Source organism: Dipodomys merriami, unplaced genomic scaffold (assembly GCF_024711535.1).
Source record: "Dipodomys merriami isolate MVZ:Mamm:240054 unplaced genomic scaffold, mDipMer1.0.p SCAF_4, whole genome shotgun sequence".
Taxonomy (NCBI): domain Eukaryota; kingdom Metazoa; phylum Chordata; class Mammalia; order Rodentia; family Heteromyidae; genus Dipodomys; species Dipodomys merriami.
The window spans coordinates 77,528,763-77,544,905 of NW_027205603.1; the positions used below are offsets into that span (position 1 = coordinate 77,528,763).

Consider the following 16,143-nt stretch of genomic DNA (forward strand, 5'->3'; position numbering starts at 1 on the left):
TAAACCATTTACAGAACAAATACCCTTGTAGGAGATGCTCTTTGCATTTTAATGCATAATATGATATATTCTTTATTGGAACACTTTTCTTCTAAGATATATCATTGGTCAAACTGGGTTTCAGAAAGTTAAAAAAAAATCAGCCAAAAGAATCACCTGGCAACAATCAGAGCTAAGCTCAGTGTCTGGGCTAACTTCAAATCTCTTGCTCTTGCTAGATTAGACTCACAGTTGCTGTACAAAGAAGCAAGGAAACTAGCAAGCACTAGGTGAACTAGTAATATCCCCATGAATATGAGTAAGGAATCTTGTCTTAAAAAAGACTAAAAAAGTCTTTTTAAAAAGTCTAAAAGAGACCAAATCAAATTAGTGATTAAAAATTATGGAAGAAAACATTTGTAGTTTGTATATTGGGATTGCATTACAGTATAGAATTCTAAAAAGATGGATGTTAGGTTTTCCTTTCCATCAAGAGTCATTGGTACAAAAATCATTATAATAGTCTCTCCCTCTGGATAAAAGACATTTTTCTATCATCAATACACAAATATACAAACTAGAAATCCATGTAGAGTGTAAGCCAACGTAGCTCTCCCCTCGTATTGACAAAGAAGCTCAAATCACTGATGGCATGCAGGTGTGAGAGCAGCAGGGAGGAAAATTAGATAATCTGAGGGCAATTTGTTCATTTATAAGTGGAGAGAAGGTTCTCTGGCATTTCTTCACTGGCATTTCCTCACTTGGCCAAGTACAAAACAACAGTTACAACAGCTGAGCTGTGGGTTTTGGAGTTCCTCCAAGATGCAAGTGTGAGACCTGCTGATCTTTCCCCCTCTCCTACAGGTACCTACCTGCAGGGCGGCTTTGCTGGCAACCCGGATATTGCTGGGTTTATTAAGAAGTATAAGGCAAAGAACAAAGAATTCTCTCTCTTTTTTGTAAAAAGTATGTTATTTTGGGATAGTTGACAGGGATGCATAGCACATTTCTTCAAAGAGAAATTTGGTTCCATCAGGCTGAAGGTAGTGGCTAAGGTAGAGGAAAAACAGAAGAGGGAGATCACATGCTCTGGCAAAGAACAACTCTTGTGGTCTCATTTATTGATTTTTTCTCTGTGATGATTTAATGGAAAGAATGAATGCTCAAATTTATAAAGATTTTGACTGATGATAGTTAACAATTTTCTAGCTTTGAATGTAGCTTGTTATGTAGAAAGAATGATGTGGAGGATAGGAGCGAGACACAAGAAGGAGAGAGGGGATCAGAGGGTGATAAATAATTCGGAATTTTTACCGAAGATTAAAGGTGAAGTTTCTTCAAGGGATTTCTGTCTTTCATCTTTCAAAAATGGAAAAGAGAATGTCATTGCAAATCTACAGATCCCATTCCTGGTGTCACTAACTCTATCAACTTAAAAGTAAGTGGCAGGGGCAAATATAGGCTTGGTATTTTCTATGCATTTTTCTTCTATGTCTAATAAAGTATTTAAAGCTATAAATTTTATAGACTAAAATGAAACCCAGCTATCATTAAGGATGATGTATATCTATTGCCAAGGGAAAGCTGAAGTTGTAAGATACAGCAGCTTTCTCATATTGCTTTTTCATTTTGAAAGAATTTTTTTTTTTTTTTTTGGTCCGGTCGAGAGGCCTGAATTCTGGGCCTGGGCGCTGTCCCTCAGCTCTTCAGCTCAAGGCTAGTGCTCTACCACTTGAGCCACAGCGCCACTTTCAGCTTTTTTCTTTTTGCTTATGTGGTGCTGAGAAATCGAACCCAGGGCCTCAGGCATGCAAGGCAAGCGCTCTACCACTGAGCCACCTTGCCAGCCCTCATTTTGAAAGAATTATAATGGCTAAAGGTTTGGCTTACTGGTAAAATACTCATCCAGCAAGGGCAAGGCTCTGATTTCAAACCCCCATACTATGAAAAGAAGAAAGAAGGAAGAAAAAGAGAAAAATAAAAAGGAGAAAGATAGAAGAAAAAAAAGAGCAACAAATGATAGATTCACAGGAAATCACAGGATTATGAGGAAGTTGTGTATATACCCAAGCCAGGAAGCTGACATTGGTTTTTCTTGTGTGTACACATGTGTGCAATTTCTATGCTTCTATGGAATTATATCACACCTGTGATTGTGAATCATCTCTACAAGCCAAATACAGAGCTGTTTCATCATCAGCATAATTGATGTTGCACCACCAGCCTAACTCCCTTCTCCCACCCATAACTCCTGCAACTGACTAGTATGCTCTCCATCTGTATAACATTTCAGGAATATTATGTACATGGAATCAGAGAATAAATAAGCTTTTGGAACTTTTAAAACTCAGCAATTTCCTTCAGATTGTGCCTATTTGTATGCTCTCCCAAATTCATCTGTTAATATCTTGCTTAGTACTGTACTTAAAGGCAAAGTTTTGTTTTGTTTTTTAAACTTCATCAAATTAAAACGAGGTCTTTGGGGGTGGGTACTTATACAATATGGCTACAATGAGTTTTTTGTTTGTTCGTTTGTTTTTGTTGGTCATGGGGCTTGAACTCTGGGCCTTGGCGTTGCTCTGAGCTCTTCAGTTCTAGAGCTCTACCACTTGAGCCACAGCAACAATGCACCAATTATGGTTTCTTGGTGGTTTATTGGAAAGAAGAGTATTATGGACTTTCCTGCTTGTTTTTTTTTTTTTTTTGTCAGTCATGGGGCTTGAACTCTGGGCCTGGGCGCTGTCCCTCAGCTCTTCAGCTCAAGGCTAGCCCTCTTACCACTTGAGCCACAGCGCCACTTCCTGGGCTGGCTTTGAACCCGATCTTCAGATTTCAGCCTCCTGAGAAGCTAAGATTACAGGCATGAGCCACTGGTGCCCAGCTTGGCTATAATCTTTTTAAGAGAAGGAATTTGGACTGGAACATGCAAATACCATGTGAAAACATCAGGAAAGGTGGCCTTCTGTAAGAGAATGAGAAAGGCCTCAGAAGAAACTAACCTCATAAATGGCTCAATCTCGGATTCGTAGCTTCCAGATTATTAGAAGAAAACAATTTGTGATTGTTTTAGCCATCCAGTTTGTGTTGTCTCTGCTATGGAAACTATAGCAAACAACATATCTACCCTGTGGTCCAATAAAGCTTCTAATCTGTATCAAGTGTATGAGTGAAGATGCCCACTAAGGAGAAGTCCAGTTATATTCAAAGATACTCTTATAGAGAAATTTCAAATTGGAATTTGCTTGAATATCCCTGCACTGTGGAAGATGTGAGTGATTTTGGTATAATTACACACTGTGGTTTACAGGAATGAGTGCTCTAAAAATGTAGATGATACATATGAATCCCACAAAAAAAATTGAGTGGCAGAAGCAGATACCATAGGATATAATGTGTAATTCCATATATACTAAGTTTACTAAAACAAATGAGTGTATTCTTTGCTATTAGAATTTAGCACCGTATTTACTCTTCGGGGGTAGGTACTGAAGGCGGTAAGGAAGAGTAATGAGTTTGATATGTGTTCTAGTGACTTTCCAAAATCCAGTGAGCTATACAATTAATATAGCTGTAAACAGTGTGATGTTTCACTGAAAAAAATTTAGAAGCAGCTTTCTGAAATGAAATCTGAGCAGGAGTTCTTTACTCCCTAAAGTGCTTGCTTTTGCTTGAGGAAGAGCCAAAGGCGGCTCTGTTTCTTTTCCCAAGTCTGGTGAGACAGTTGCAAAGGAGGCTCAAACAAGATGGCCTACCTCTGGGGCTGGGGGAAAAGTGAGGCATCCACAGAGACAGACCTGTTACTTGCTCACTCTTCTGGTGGTAGACTAAATGCTGGGGACATTGATGTCTGCTCTCACATTAGTCACACATTAGCATTTCCTGTGGGCCAGATCTGGGCCACCATGCAAAGCAATCTGGTATGAGAAGCTTCAGTCTCTTCCAAAAGGCCACTGAAAAGAAAACACATCTCAACAGAAAGCTAGACACATTTTTGGAAGTGTGAGTCCATGAAAACACAAACTTGTAGGAGGAGAGAGGTGCATTTCTCACGGGTGAGCAACTCTAGCAATGAGGATAGGGGTGAGAGATGTCTGAAGAACCACCAAAGATTTCATAGATTTCCAGCTCTTGAGGGAAGGAGCCAGCTGGGACAGTCTTACTCCATAAGAACTCACCTCTCCTTATGCTGCTCTAATCAAGGAAGGATGAAAAAGCCCCTAGTTTACCAATGGAAGAAGCTGTTTAAAACATTCCTTGCTGAGAAGGAGAAGAAAAAAAATAAACTTCTAATTTATATAGCAATCAGATTCCTGGTGGAAGCTGCGGCCTAGAGGAAGATAATGAAAATAACATTGGTATCATACTCAGACAACTTAGATCTAGAATTTCTATTTCTGGTCCAGTCCTACACGTGATTGTTAGGTAAACAAGTAAAAGTCTACTTCGTTAGTAATATGAACCAGGAGGAACTGTGTGTCTCAGAGAAGTTGTAGTGAAGGTGGGAGAGGAGGCAATGGAAGGTAGCCTTGGGGGATTAAAAAAACATTGCTGTCGATCATAAAACATAGGTGAAGAGTAGGCTTGGTAGGTGAGACAATATACAAGTTCTACTTTGATGTGCTGGTCCGACAGGTCCAGGATATGAAGACTAACATTATATTTGGATAGCTGGAAAAACAGGAATGAATCAAAAAGAAGCTATCCGGGACTGTTATTGTTACCATTATTATGTAGATGCAGCCAATGTCAAGACAGTAGATGCCCTTTACCAAGAATGCCAGACATTATTTCTAAGGCAGTGAGTAGATGAGGATCCTGTTAAGTAAAATTCAAGTAAGCATGGAGCCTAAGAATGTCCCTTGAGATTGCATAAAGTTGCAGAGCTTTTGCAGGGCAAATGACATAGCTAGCAAGATCAATAGAAAGCCCACGGATTGGGAGAAGATCTTTACTAGCCATACAACGGACAAGGGTCTCATATCTAAAATATACTTGGAACTCAAAAAACTAAACCCCCCAACAACAAATCCTCAAAGAAACAACTGCCCAATAAATAAGTGGGCTAAAGACTTAAAGAGAAACTTCTCTGAAGAAGAAAGAAGGATGGCCAATAGACACATGAAGAAATGTTCAACATCCCTAGCCATAAAAGAAATGCAAATCAAAACAACATTGAGATATCACCTCACTCCAGTTAGAATGGCAAAAATCAAGAACTCTAACAACAACAGATGCTGGAGGGGATGTGGACAGAAAGGAACCTTACTTCATTGTTGGTGGGAATGTAAACTTGTTCAACCACTTTGGAAAGCAGTATGGAGGTTCCTCAAAAGACTTCACATAGAACTCCCCTATGACCCAGCAATCCCACTTTTGGGCATTTACCCAAATGTTTACAAACAAGACCACACTAAAGCTACCAGCACAACTATGTTTATTGGAGCATTATTTACCATAGCTAAGATATGGAACCAACCCAGATGCCCCTCAGTAGATGAATGGATCAAGAAAATGTGGTATATATACACAATGGAATTCTAGGCCTCCATCAGAAAGAATGACATTTCCCCATTTGTTAGGAAATGGAAAGGTTTGGAAAAAATTCTATTAAGTGAAGTAAGCCAGGCCCAAAGAAACATAGGTCCCATGGTTTCCCTTATTTGTAATATCTAGTATATGTATGAGTCAAGCAGAAAAGGTTAGATAATGTGATGTCAGGAAAATGAACCCTTAGATGTGTATTTTAATGTTTTTTTCTTTCATGCATGTGTTTCTAACGCATTTATAAGATTATCTCTTTGTTGCTTTGTATGTCCCTCCCCCACAGTATAACCCCTGCTTTCACTATATTTGATGTCAGTATAACTTGTGGAGGAGATGGGGAAAAACCAGTTGTTTAAGGATACAGGTGGACCTATTGCAACAATGAGAAGTACAAGTTGTCATGTCCAAAACGAGCTTTACAACGTCGGTGCAGGGGGGAGGGGGGGAGGAAGGAGAAGGATTGGGATTGGGGGGGAGGGGGGAGGCTGGGAAGAGATGTGAAGGGTAAACAAAGGAGGAGGCTGCAATGCTTGGTAAGAAATGTACACATTATCCTGCCCATGTAATTGTAACTCCTCTGTACAGTATGGTCACAAATAAAATAAAATTAAAAAAAAAAAAGGATGTCCCTTGACAGAAATAGTGGTTGACAGTTGCAAAATTCTACCAGTATCAGGGAAAGAAAATAGCAAAGAGTGCTGATTGAACGTTGGAAGTCCTGAGTGATATCAGAGTGACTATGTGTGAAATGAAACACATCTGGAGTAAATGAGTGAAAATACTGGGCAGTGGGACAAATGAAATACAAGAGACTACAGACATTCCTCTCTGGACTACTCTTGATACGTGGCAACGTGGGAAAGGAGGGTCCAAGCTTAAACATAGGAAGGGTGAAGGGGAAGAATCTTAGCTTTTGTAGTGCCATGGCCTAATTTGGTAGTCTGCTGAAGCCTAAGGAACCCTTCTCAAGAATGTTTCCAAATGCAAGAAGGAAAATTTAAGTAGTTTATTTTATAAGCTTATAAAATAAACTTATAAAATAAACTGTTTATATTGACAAACATAAAAGTAAACAAAAATTGGTGATAGAAAAAATATGTGTATCTTTATCAGCGTATTTCTTGCTAGGAAGCATAACTATCATAAATTGAAGTGTAAATCACATGTCAAGTTATCTTCAACAACTACTATATATCATTGAAAGAACAAACCTTAATGGTTGGGCACTCATGCCAATAATCTTAGCTATTTAGGAACATAAGAGCTGAGGATCCTAGTTCAAATCCAGCTCGGGCAGGTAAGTCTGTTGAGACTTATCTCCAGTTAGCAACCAAAAAGATGGAATTTGAGGATAGTGCTGGCCTTGAGCAAAAATAAAAAATAAAAAATAAAAAATAAATGCATATGGGACAGTACCCAGACCCTGACTGGCACATAACAGAATGAAACAAACAAAAATGCGCCTAATGATTCTGGTGACAATGCCACATGGGCATTACTGTTTTGCATCTAGATTCAACATGGAGAGATACATTTAATTTCAGAAAAAAATGTTGTATCGAAATTCATCATCTCTTTGAAATTCTGCTTTTCTTGTTGAAGGAAGAATCCATGGATCGCGTTAGGACTTCCTTGCTAAGGGAAGAGAGGTACATGCTTCCTTTCCTGATTCTCTTCCTCTTCATTCATATATATATATATATATATATATATATATATATATATATATATACATATATATAGTATAAATTTCAAGTCTTGTTCTGGCATATCAGAGTACAATGCACTAATGTAGGGACAGACTTTGGTTATTCATTCAGTGGATGACAGGCCAGTTTAACTGGCCATTTAACCATAGAATTTCTCCATGTCTATTTTCTTATTGAAAAAGTGGAGATGTTAATAGTAATATACCTTATAGTGGTTGCAAAGGTTACGTAAAAATACTTTAGCTATTCTTGTCTTGCCAGTCTCTACTACTCAGTGTCCTTAGTCTTACTCTTTAGTTACTGCAAGTACCACATTTGTCTTTCTTCCAAATAGCTTCTCCTCCTGTTCTTCTGTCTGGAAGACTCACCACCCTGCCCTGTTCTTCATATGACTGAGTTCTCACTCACCAGGACTCAGCTTCTATACTTCTCTTTGGAAATGCTCTCACAGAAGGTATCTTTGAAACAGGCCTCCCACCATTATTGTCTCTTAGCACTTTTCATTAGTGTTCATACTTTTTTTGCTAGTTGTCTGCCATGAGGCTCCATGATGGCTGGGGGTTGTATTTGGCTTGATCCTCTCCATAGCCCAGTGACCATACACAGTCAGCAACTCTGTAACTATTCATTAATGAATCACTGGATAGACAGCAACTGAGGACAGAAGGGAGGTCCCTGGTTACATCATGCTTATAGGCAGGGTATCAACTTTCTATGCGGGCATAGGACTTTACTGGTGTACTTTCCTTCGTGTTCTGGGGCCAATGGAGAGGTAAAAACATTGCTTCCATTAAAACATTTACAAGGTAGCATTTAGCCTTTCTTCAAGTACTAAAAATATCCTCTCTCTTTCCTGTGGTGTAATAAGACGTGGACATAAAATTCTAGTCTATAATAGTAGTTCATATCTCATAGGCACAATACATAATATTCACAGGTAATGTTTTAACCCAGCCAGTACTTACTATCAAAGTGATGGAAAGGTATTGATCTAATTTTCAGAAGCCAGACATCTAGTTGTTGCTGTTTATATTTAATGGAAGGATTTGACTCAAGTCAACCTTTTTGAGCCTTCGGTGTTTCATCTTACAAATGGCAATTTAAAAATATTTGCTGTGGCAGACACTGCTAACTATCTACCGAAACCTATTCTTCCTTTCACGAATCTAGACTACAATTCCAAACTTGCCTCCAGGCTGATGTGTCTGTGTGACTAAGGTCTTGTCAACATAATGTGAGCAGGAGCAGTAGTATTCATCAATTCTTTTTACCTGCTCCAGGGCCTTCACTTTCAGGCCAGATCCCTAAATGACTCTGGAACAGACATTCTCTGACCTTCACCCTTCAGCAAGAAATACAGAATGATAAAGAACAAAGCCACTAACTTTTTAGAACTCATTTGTTACAACAGCAGGTGTTTCTTTGACTAATATACACTCTTCATCTACTTCATAAGACAGTAAGATAGATATAAGGGAAACAGTTTTGAGAGGTAAGAGAGGCTATAAAAGTTTGTCATCATTTTCATTAATACAGAAAAATGAAAAACCTAGAAGAATATCTGTTGTACACTTCATATTTAATATGTATTTGTTGAAGGAACAAATGAATACCTTTCTGAAAAAAATCCTAGGGAAACTTTACAGGGAATGCACAGGGAAAGTCTTTCACTTGTTTTCTCATGTTAATAAACCTCTTTGGGATGGGTTCTGGTAGTTCATACCTATAATCCTAAACTACTCGGGAAGTTGAGAACTAGTATATGTCTGAGACAAGCAGAAACAGTCAGATAAGTTGATGTTAGGCGAAATGAACCCCAAGATAAGGATTCAAATGTTTTTTCTTTCTTGCGATTGTTTCTAATATATTTATAAGATGATTTCTTTGTTGCTTTGTATGTCGCTCTCCCATGGTATAAACCCTGTTTTCACTGTATTTGATGCTGGTATACTTTGTGGAGGGGAAAGGAAAAAACAAATTGTTTAAATAGGGATACAGGAGGATCCATCGCAACAATGAGATATACAAGATGTTATGTCGAAAAAACGAACTTTACAACTTTGGGGGGAATGGGAAGGGATGGGAAGGGGAAACAAAGAAGGAGGCAACAATGTTTGATAAGAAATGTACTCATTACCTTGCCATGTACTTGTAACCCCTCTGTACCGTATTCTCACAGTTAAAAAAAAAGAACTAAGGATTTGCAAATGTTTAAGCCAGCCAGAGTAGAAAAAAGTCCATGAGACTCTTTTCTCCTCTAAACCAGTAAAAAATTTAAAGTGAAGCTGTGGCTTAAGTGGTAGAACTCCAGGCTTGAGCAAAAAAGCCAACTGAGAGAATGAGGTCCTGAATTCAAACTCCAGTAACATCATCATGTACACACACACACACACACACACACACACACACACACACACACACACACACTTCTTGAATGCAGTGTTTTCATAAACTTGTCACATTGAATTGAAATTCCATTGTACAACTATTTAAAGATAATAATAATAATAATAATAAAGGGTCTGTTAGATATGTATTCTTTCGAGAAGTTATGTTTTACTTTTTTAATACTTTTCCCATCAAGGATAAGTTACAAAATACTAAAAGAAAACATTTTAACAGTAGGAGAGCCTACCCTAAAGTCAACTAACCAAACATGGCTCTTTCAGTTTGGCCAATTGCCTATTTTATATTTATGTGCAGGTCTGTTTTTCATAGCTATAAATCTGTTTCTTATTCTCCTTATTTTTAAAATACATTTTAATTTGTGGTCAGTAAGGAAAGAACTACCTTGGTAATTCTCCAGAAATGATTTCAAAAAAGAACCACCTAATATTTCTAAAAGTTCCAATTGAATTTTTCCAAGGGGTTCCATTCTTATTAAGAAGCACATTGCAGAGGGAAGGCGATTTTCATGAGGAATACAGGGGGGTGTTAATTTTCACTGCAATTAAAGTGACCAAGATTACAAATGTCACAATTTCACCACTGGCTATTTAATGGATATCTTGTGGGTCTTACAAAGATCACATAAAGGGAAAATGAGTACATACGGACCCCATTCAACCATAATAATGAATTCAACAAATATTTATTGAGTTCCCACTATACCTCAATGGGTTTGCAACATAATGAGTAAAATATGACTGAACCCCTGAAAAGGTTCCATATATCAGGGGTGAATGAAGATACTTCGGTGAATTTAGAGCTGGGGAGGGGGCTGAGGAGACACCAGGAATATACGATCTGATATTTGGCTTGAAACTAGGCAGTTCAATGGGGGAAGAGAGAGGGTCATGTTCTCTAGACACATGAATAGGCATAGACACAAGAAAGAACATGCTGTTCATGGGCTGCAGATTATTCGACTTGGCTAGACAGTAATGGAGTCATGTAGAGGTGAGCAGATCAGCATGGAGTTACAACCAGAGATGAGATCATTAAAAAGGGCATAAAGATTGATCAGGTAGAAATGGCAGTTGGGCATATTTGTATTTGTATTTTATATTTGTGGAATGGATTAACTCCTGCCATGCTATGCAGGAGATTCGTCATTGGTGATGGTAACTGGCCTCCGGGTGTAAAGCAAGAACACATGTGGTTAGAAGAGTCTCTCCCTAGAGATTGCATCTAGATGGCATTCCCTTCTGAGCTTGCCACATGACCACTGTTTGCTTCTTAGCAGTAATACTTGATTCTTGCTGGTCCAAGTTTCCTGCTGCTAAATAACAAGTGTGACACACAGAACTGCTTTCCTATCCAACTTAATTATTTAACAGCTTCAGAATGTCTATACCCTCTTAGGATCTGCTTGCAAAGGGAACTATATTAATATCATTCTCAGTTCCTAATCTTAGAAGTAGAGTTGGGATGAGAATACAGATATGTAGAAGAATAGATAAAACAAGAGGAAGAGAGAAGAGGTAAGGAGAGGTTGTGAAAGTTTACAATTATTTTTTCCCTCCAGTCTTATTGAGAAATAAAAGTTGTATATGCTTAGGATAGAAAATATGGTATTTGGATATATGTACACACTGAAATGATTGTCAAGTCAAGCTAATGGGCAGACCCATCACCACCTTTCATAGTTGTGTGTGTGATGAAAACCGAAACTATCTATTTTTTAACAAGTTTAACAAAGTACCCTGTTCTCTCTGTACCTATGGGGATATGTTCCAGTACCTTCCCTCATTCCATAGATACCAAAATCTACAGATACTCTCATCATTTATATAAATTGCCGGAGTATTTTCATGTAACATTCTCTCATATACTTAAATCATCTCTAGATTGTTACAATTAATACCTAATATGATGTAAATGTTATATAAAGTTTTTATACTATGTTGTTTAAGAAATAATAATGAGAAAAAATTGTATGTTTTCTGTCCACAGTTAGAATCTGTGGATCCAGAACCCAAGGGTACAGAGGGCTGTATATATATTATTATTATTCATCTTGCTATACATTAGGCCTTTTGACAAACTTCTCCCCTTTTCCCCCACCTAGACCTTATCCTTAGACTAAGCCTATGTTTGAAATTCCTTTAAGTGAAAATGGAATACCAATGCTGTACAAGTACTGGAAGTCTTACCCTCTAGGGATAAGATAAATGAATTAATAAATTGAGCCTAGCAATATTGCAAAATTTGGAAGCAAAACCAGTTTTGACTCACAATGGCCCAGCAGGGCAGATTAATTTGGAAATATTTGCCACCGCATGGTGATGCTGAATCCATGAGAGGAACGCAGGGTTTCAGCTGCTGAAGGCTGATGTGAAATTAAAGAGAGAATGAAATGTTTGATCTTGTTTAATCACACCTGGTGCTTCAATTTCTCAAAAACAGCACCTTGTTCCACTGTGTCAAATTGGATGGACACACACACACACACACACACACACACACACACACACACACACACACACACGTAAGTGAATTATAGGTGGAGGATAGATTAACTCTATGATAGCTGCCAGTCAACTGCACAGATCTGAAATACAAATGACAACTAAATTTTCTCATAGAGAATTTAGGAGATTGATATAACATCATTTGCAAAGAAATGGATGGACTTGGGGAAAAAAGTATGTAAAGTGATGTAAGTCAAGTCCAGAGAGGGAAAGGATACATGCCTCAATGTGAAGTCAGATCTAATTTATATTTATTATACAGGTGAACACATATGGGGTCATATGCAAGTGTGCACAAAAGTATTCATCAAAGCCTGGTTTATGTAGGGAAGAATTCAAATGGTGTAATTCCTCAGAAAAACTCATAGTCCATCAAAATGAGTACCAGGAAGCTGGCACGTGCGATGCGAGAGAAGAAGGTCAAGAGGAGGAGGGGATAGACAAATGAAGAGAGGAAAGAAAAAGGCAGTCATTAATAGTCAATGCATATTCTATGAGACAAGAAAAATTAAAAGGGTTGGGAGGAATGGGGAGAATGATCGAAGGTGTGATATTGATCAAGATGCATTGCACTTATAAACTGACATAGAATGGTAATCCCTTTGTAGAACTACTTAAAGATACTAAAAATATAATAAGAAGAAAGAATGTACAAACAATTATGCCAGAATCTGAATGGGCGTAGAAATGCTAGGACTGAAGGGTACTTGGTGAAATGTCACCTCCTTAAAGGAGTCCTTACATTAGAGTTTCAGGCAAGGGGGTGGTTTGGAGAAGAGTATCTATTTTTCTACCCAGAGTATGTCCTTGGTCATACTTTGATTTGATTGACTTACTGACCCATGTTGCCCTAGTGTTCTAGGATGATGATCAGTACCAAAAAGAGAAAAGAGAATCACCCCTACTTACTTACAAATGTATACTTACAAAGAATTTAATTAGCATATATCACTGTCCCTCCTTTCCCTCCCACTTTGATGGGTCAACTAAGGAGCTGCTACTTTATAGGATCAAGGGTTTATCTTGGTATGAAATGATTTAATTCTGTATGGCCTGAAATTGTTTTCCTGACTTATCGATATTTTATGGAAATGGTGCAACATGTTCTGTAAAGTACTTACTATTCATAAGGGACAGCAAGACGCAGAACTGGTTATTCTGATTACATGCTCCAATCTTTTGTGTGTGGGGATGTCTTCCACATGATACCACTTAGTAGCAAATAAATGCTTAGGCATAGTTAATGTGATATTCATTAGTTTTGTTTTACATTTACAGTGAAGCAAATACAAGATGGAAGGAAATAAGTAGAAAATAACTATTTGGGCCCTTTCCATGAAGTGACCACAGTGGCCCATAAACATTATTTGATCTCCACAAATGCAGTGACAGTTCAGTGACTGGTTGAGGCAGATTGACTCTGTGAAGGCACTTGTGTAAGAACTACACGAATGGATTGCTCAGAATGTAAAATTTATTGATTTTTCTAGAGGCAAGGGCTTTCAATTTTTTTGTTTTTGAAACAAATTTCCTAAAGAAGTAATTCCCATTGTATTGCATGAAATCCTGAAAGAGTCCTGGTTCTCTCTTGCCTCTGAAAATCCAGTGTGTTATCATCTTTATAACATTTTATCAGAATTATTTGCTTTCCTCGGATCTCTTCTAACATGGGTGGCTTCTTCAGGGCAGAATATTTGACATGTTCATCTTTGTTATCCATTTTCAATGCTCAGGATGCAGTTCTGTAGTAATCTTGACATTGGTACCAACAAATAGGTATGCACTGATTGACTTGTTTGGTACTTCAAATGGCATTATTCTGGAAACGAATCAGTAGTCATAGTCTCTTAGATTTTCTTTTTTAAAGGATAAAAGTCAGACAGAGGATGAGGCAAAAAGATAGCAGAAAAATGAAGTGAAGTTTTATTAAAATTAATCTCTGATATTAAAAAGAAAGTATTGAATAGAACATATATGCATGTATATATGTATATTTGTTACCGAAGAATCTATAATAATTTTGTCATGAGATACATTCCTCTGACTTCTGGACAGTGTTAAGTGGCCCTCATGGTCCCTGGACCCAACCCATCATGCTCAGGAAGGTGAGCAAGAGTGTCGGCAGGATGAACTGAAGCAGCATGGACAGCGTTTGTAAATGTCTCCTAAAGTTGCCAGATCGAGTTTCAATGTTCAATATGTAGACTGAGTACGACATGTTTTCATCCATCTTTATAGGTTTTATCCATTTATATAGGTTCTGTATGTTGATAGCCAAACCTATAATTAGCATATGCTAATTGTTGCTCATTACATTCTAGCTCAGGGATAGCATAGTCTTCTCTTCTTCTCCTACTTCCATTCTCTTTCTTCTCCTCTCCCTGCTCTCCTCTCCTTCATCGTCTCCCCTCCCCTCCCCTTCCTATTTCTTTCTCTCTCTTTTTACCAATACTTGAGCTTGAACTCACGGCTTTAGGATCTTATTTGGATTATTTTTCTTCACTCAAGATTAGTGCTCTTCCACTTGAGCCACACTTCCACTTCTGGCTTTTTGCTTTTTATTGGTGATAAGGGTCCTATAAACCTTTCTATTTGGGCTGACTTCAACCTATAATCCTCAGATTTCTGCATCCCCAGTAGCTAGGGTTATAGGTATGAACCACAGGCTCTTGACTAAATAATAGCCTTGAAACAAAAGATGTAATTATATGATTTAACAATTCAACTATTAATTGGGATGGAAATCTCAAGGAATAATAATAGAGAGGGAGGGGTGGGGTGTGTGGAGACATTGAGGGAAGGAAAAGGTGGGAGGTTTCATTTGGATGAGTCAGTGGATCATTTCCTTCTCAATATTAATAATTGGAAAAACAGGCTTAGAAAATAATTTTAAAACATAATTATCATTACTTAATATATATATAAATCATATATACATATGAATTGTATACAGAAATTGTATATACATTATATAGAGTATATATAAAACTGTGATCCTCATATTTCAGCCTCTCAGCCTTCTGTGTAGGTAGGATTATGGGGGTAAGCCCCCAGCACTGGCTATTTATTGTATTTTTATTTAAAAATTTGAAAGGAATCAACAGAGAAACTTATAGCTGCTACTGTATTTTCCATGTTCTTGAGGTGAGGTGGTGAGAAAGGAAAAAATTAAAGGAACACTTAGACCAAACAACCAAAGTAGCCTCTCCTTAAAAAAGTGAGAAACAGAAGAAAATAAAAAAAAATAAAAAGTTGAACATAAACTAAGAAAACAGAAGAAATAACCAAGCATTTTTTTTTGTAAATACAAATATCTGTAAAAGCCTGAAAATATATACACCAAAAAATGGCAATTTGGCCTGGTGAGTTTAGAGTAACATTATTATTTTTATTTTTTTACATACTTGAGTGTTTAAAATTCTTCTGACAAAATGATCATATGTTACAAATGTTAGACTGAAATAAGAAACCTAAAATTCCTCTTTATTAATCTGAATGAGCACTAATCATGAAGCCATTTGTTAAAACAAGAAGTGACCAGCATGGCTGCAGTAGCTGAGATTGGCATTTGATCTTTCAACGTTTTTCAATAATTTGACTCATTTCCTAAAGAGGAGGTGTAGGTATTTGTTAATTTATGTAGCCATAACACTAATTAGCCCTTACAATTGTGCATTTTTAATTTAATTTTATTTTATTTGTGAACATACTGTACAGAGGAGTTACAATTACATGGGCAGGATAATGCGTACATTTCTTACCAAGCATTGCAGCCTCCTCCTTTGTTTACCCTTCAGTCAAGTGGAAAAGGTCAGATAATGTGATGTCAGGAAAATGAACCCTTAGATGTGTATTTTAATGTTTTTTTCTTTGTGCATTTTTTTTAAACCATGACCACTGCAGGAATAGAAAGATACATGTGTAATATGGTTTGTGTGTGCAGAGACTTTAAGAGTTTGGTATAAAAACATATGGGTGGGTTCTCTCCCATGGAGCCA

General features: G+C 37.5%; 1 protein-coding gene across 5 annotated transcripts in view; it reads right to left on the bottom strand.

Annotated features, from left to right (window-relative positions):
• The window catches only part of Samd12 (sterile alpha motif domain containing 12), a 401,118-nt gene that overhangs the window by 117,615 nt on the left and 267,360 nt on the right, over window positions 1-16,143 (bottom strand). The window contains exon 5 of one of the 5 annotated variants that reach the window (XM_069991304.1): window positions 13,673-13,964. The exons of the other annotated variants lie outside the window; for them this stretch is intronic. Within the exon in view, the coding sequence (XP_069847405.1) occupies window positions 13,960-13,964 (5 nt within the window). The 3' untranslated portion in view covers window positions 13,673-13,959. Of the gene's footprint in view, window positions 1-13,672; window positions 13,965-16,143 lie in introns of those variants that run through there. 5 annotated transcript variants of the gene reach the window in all.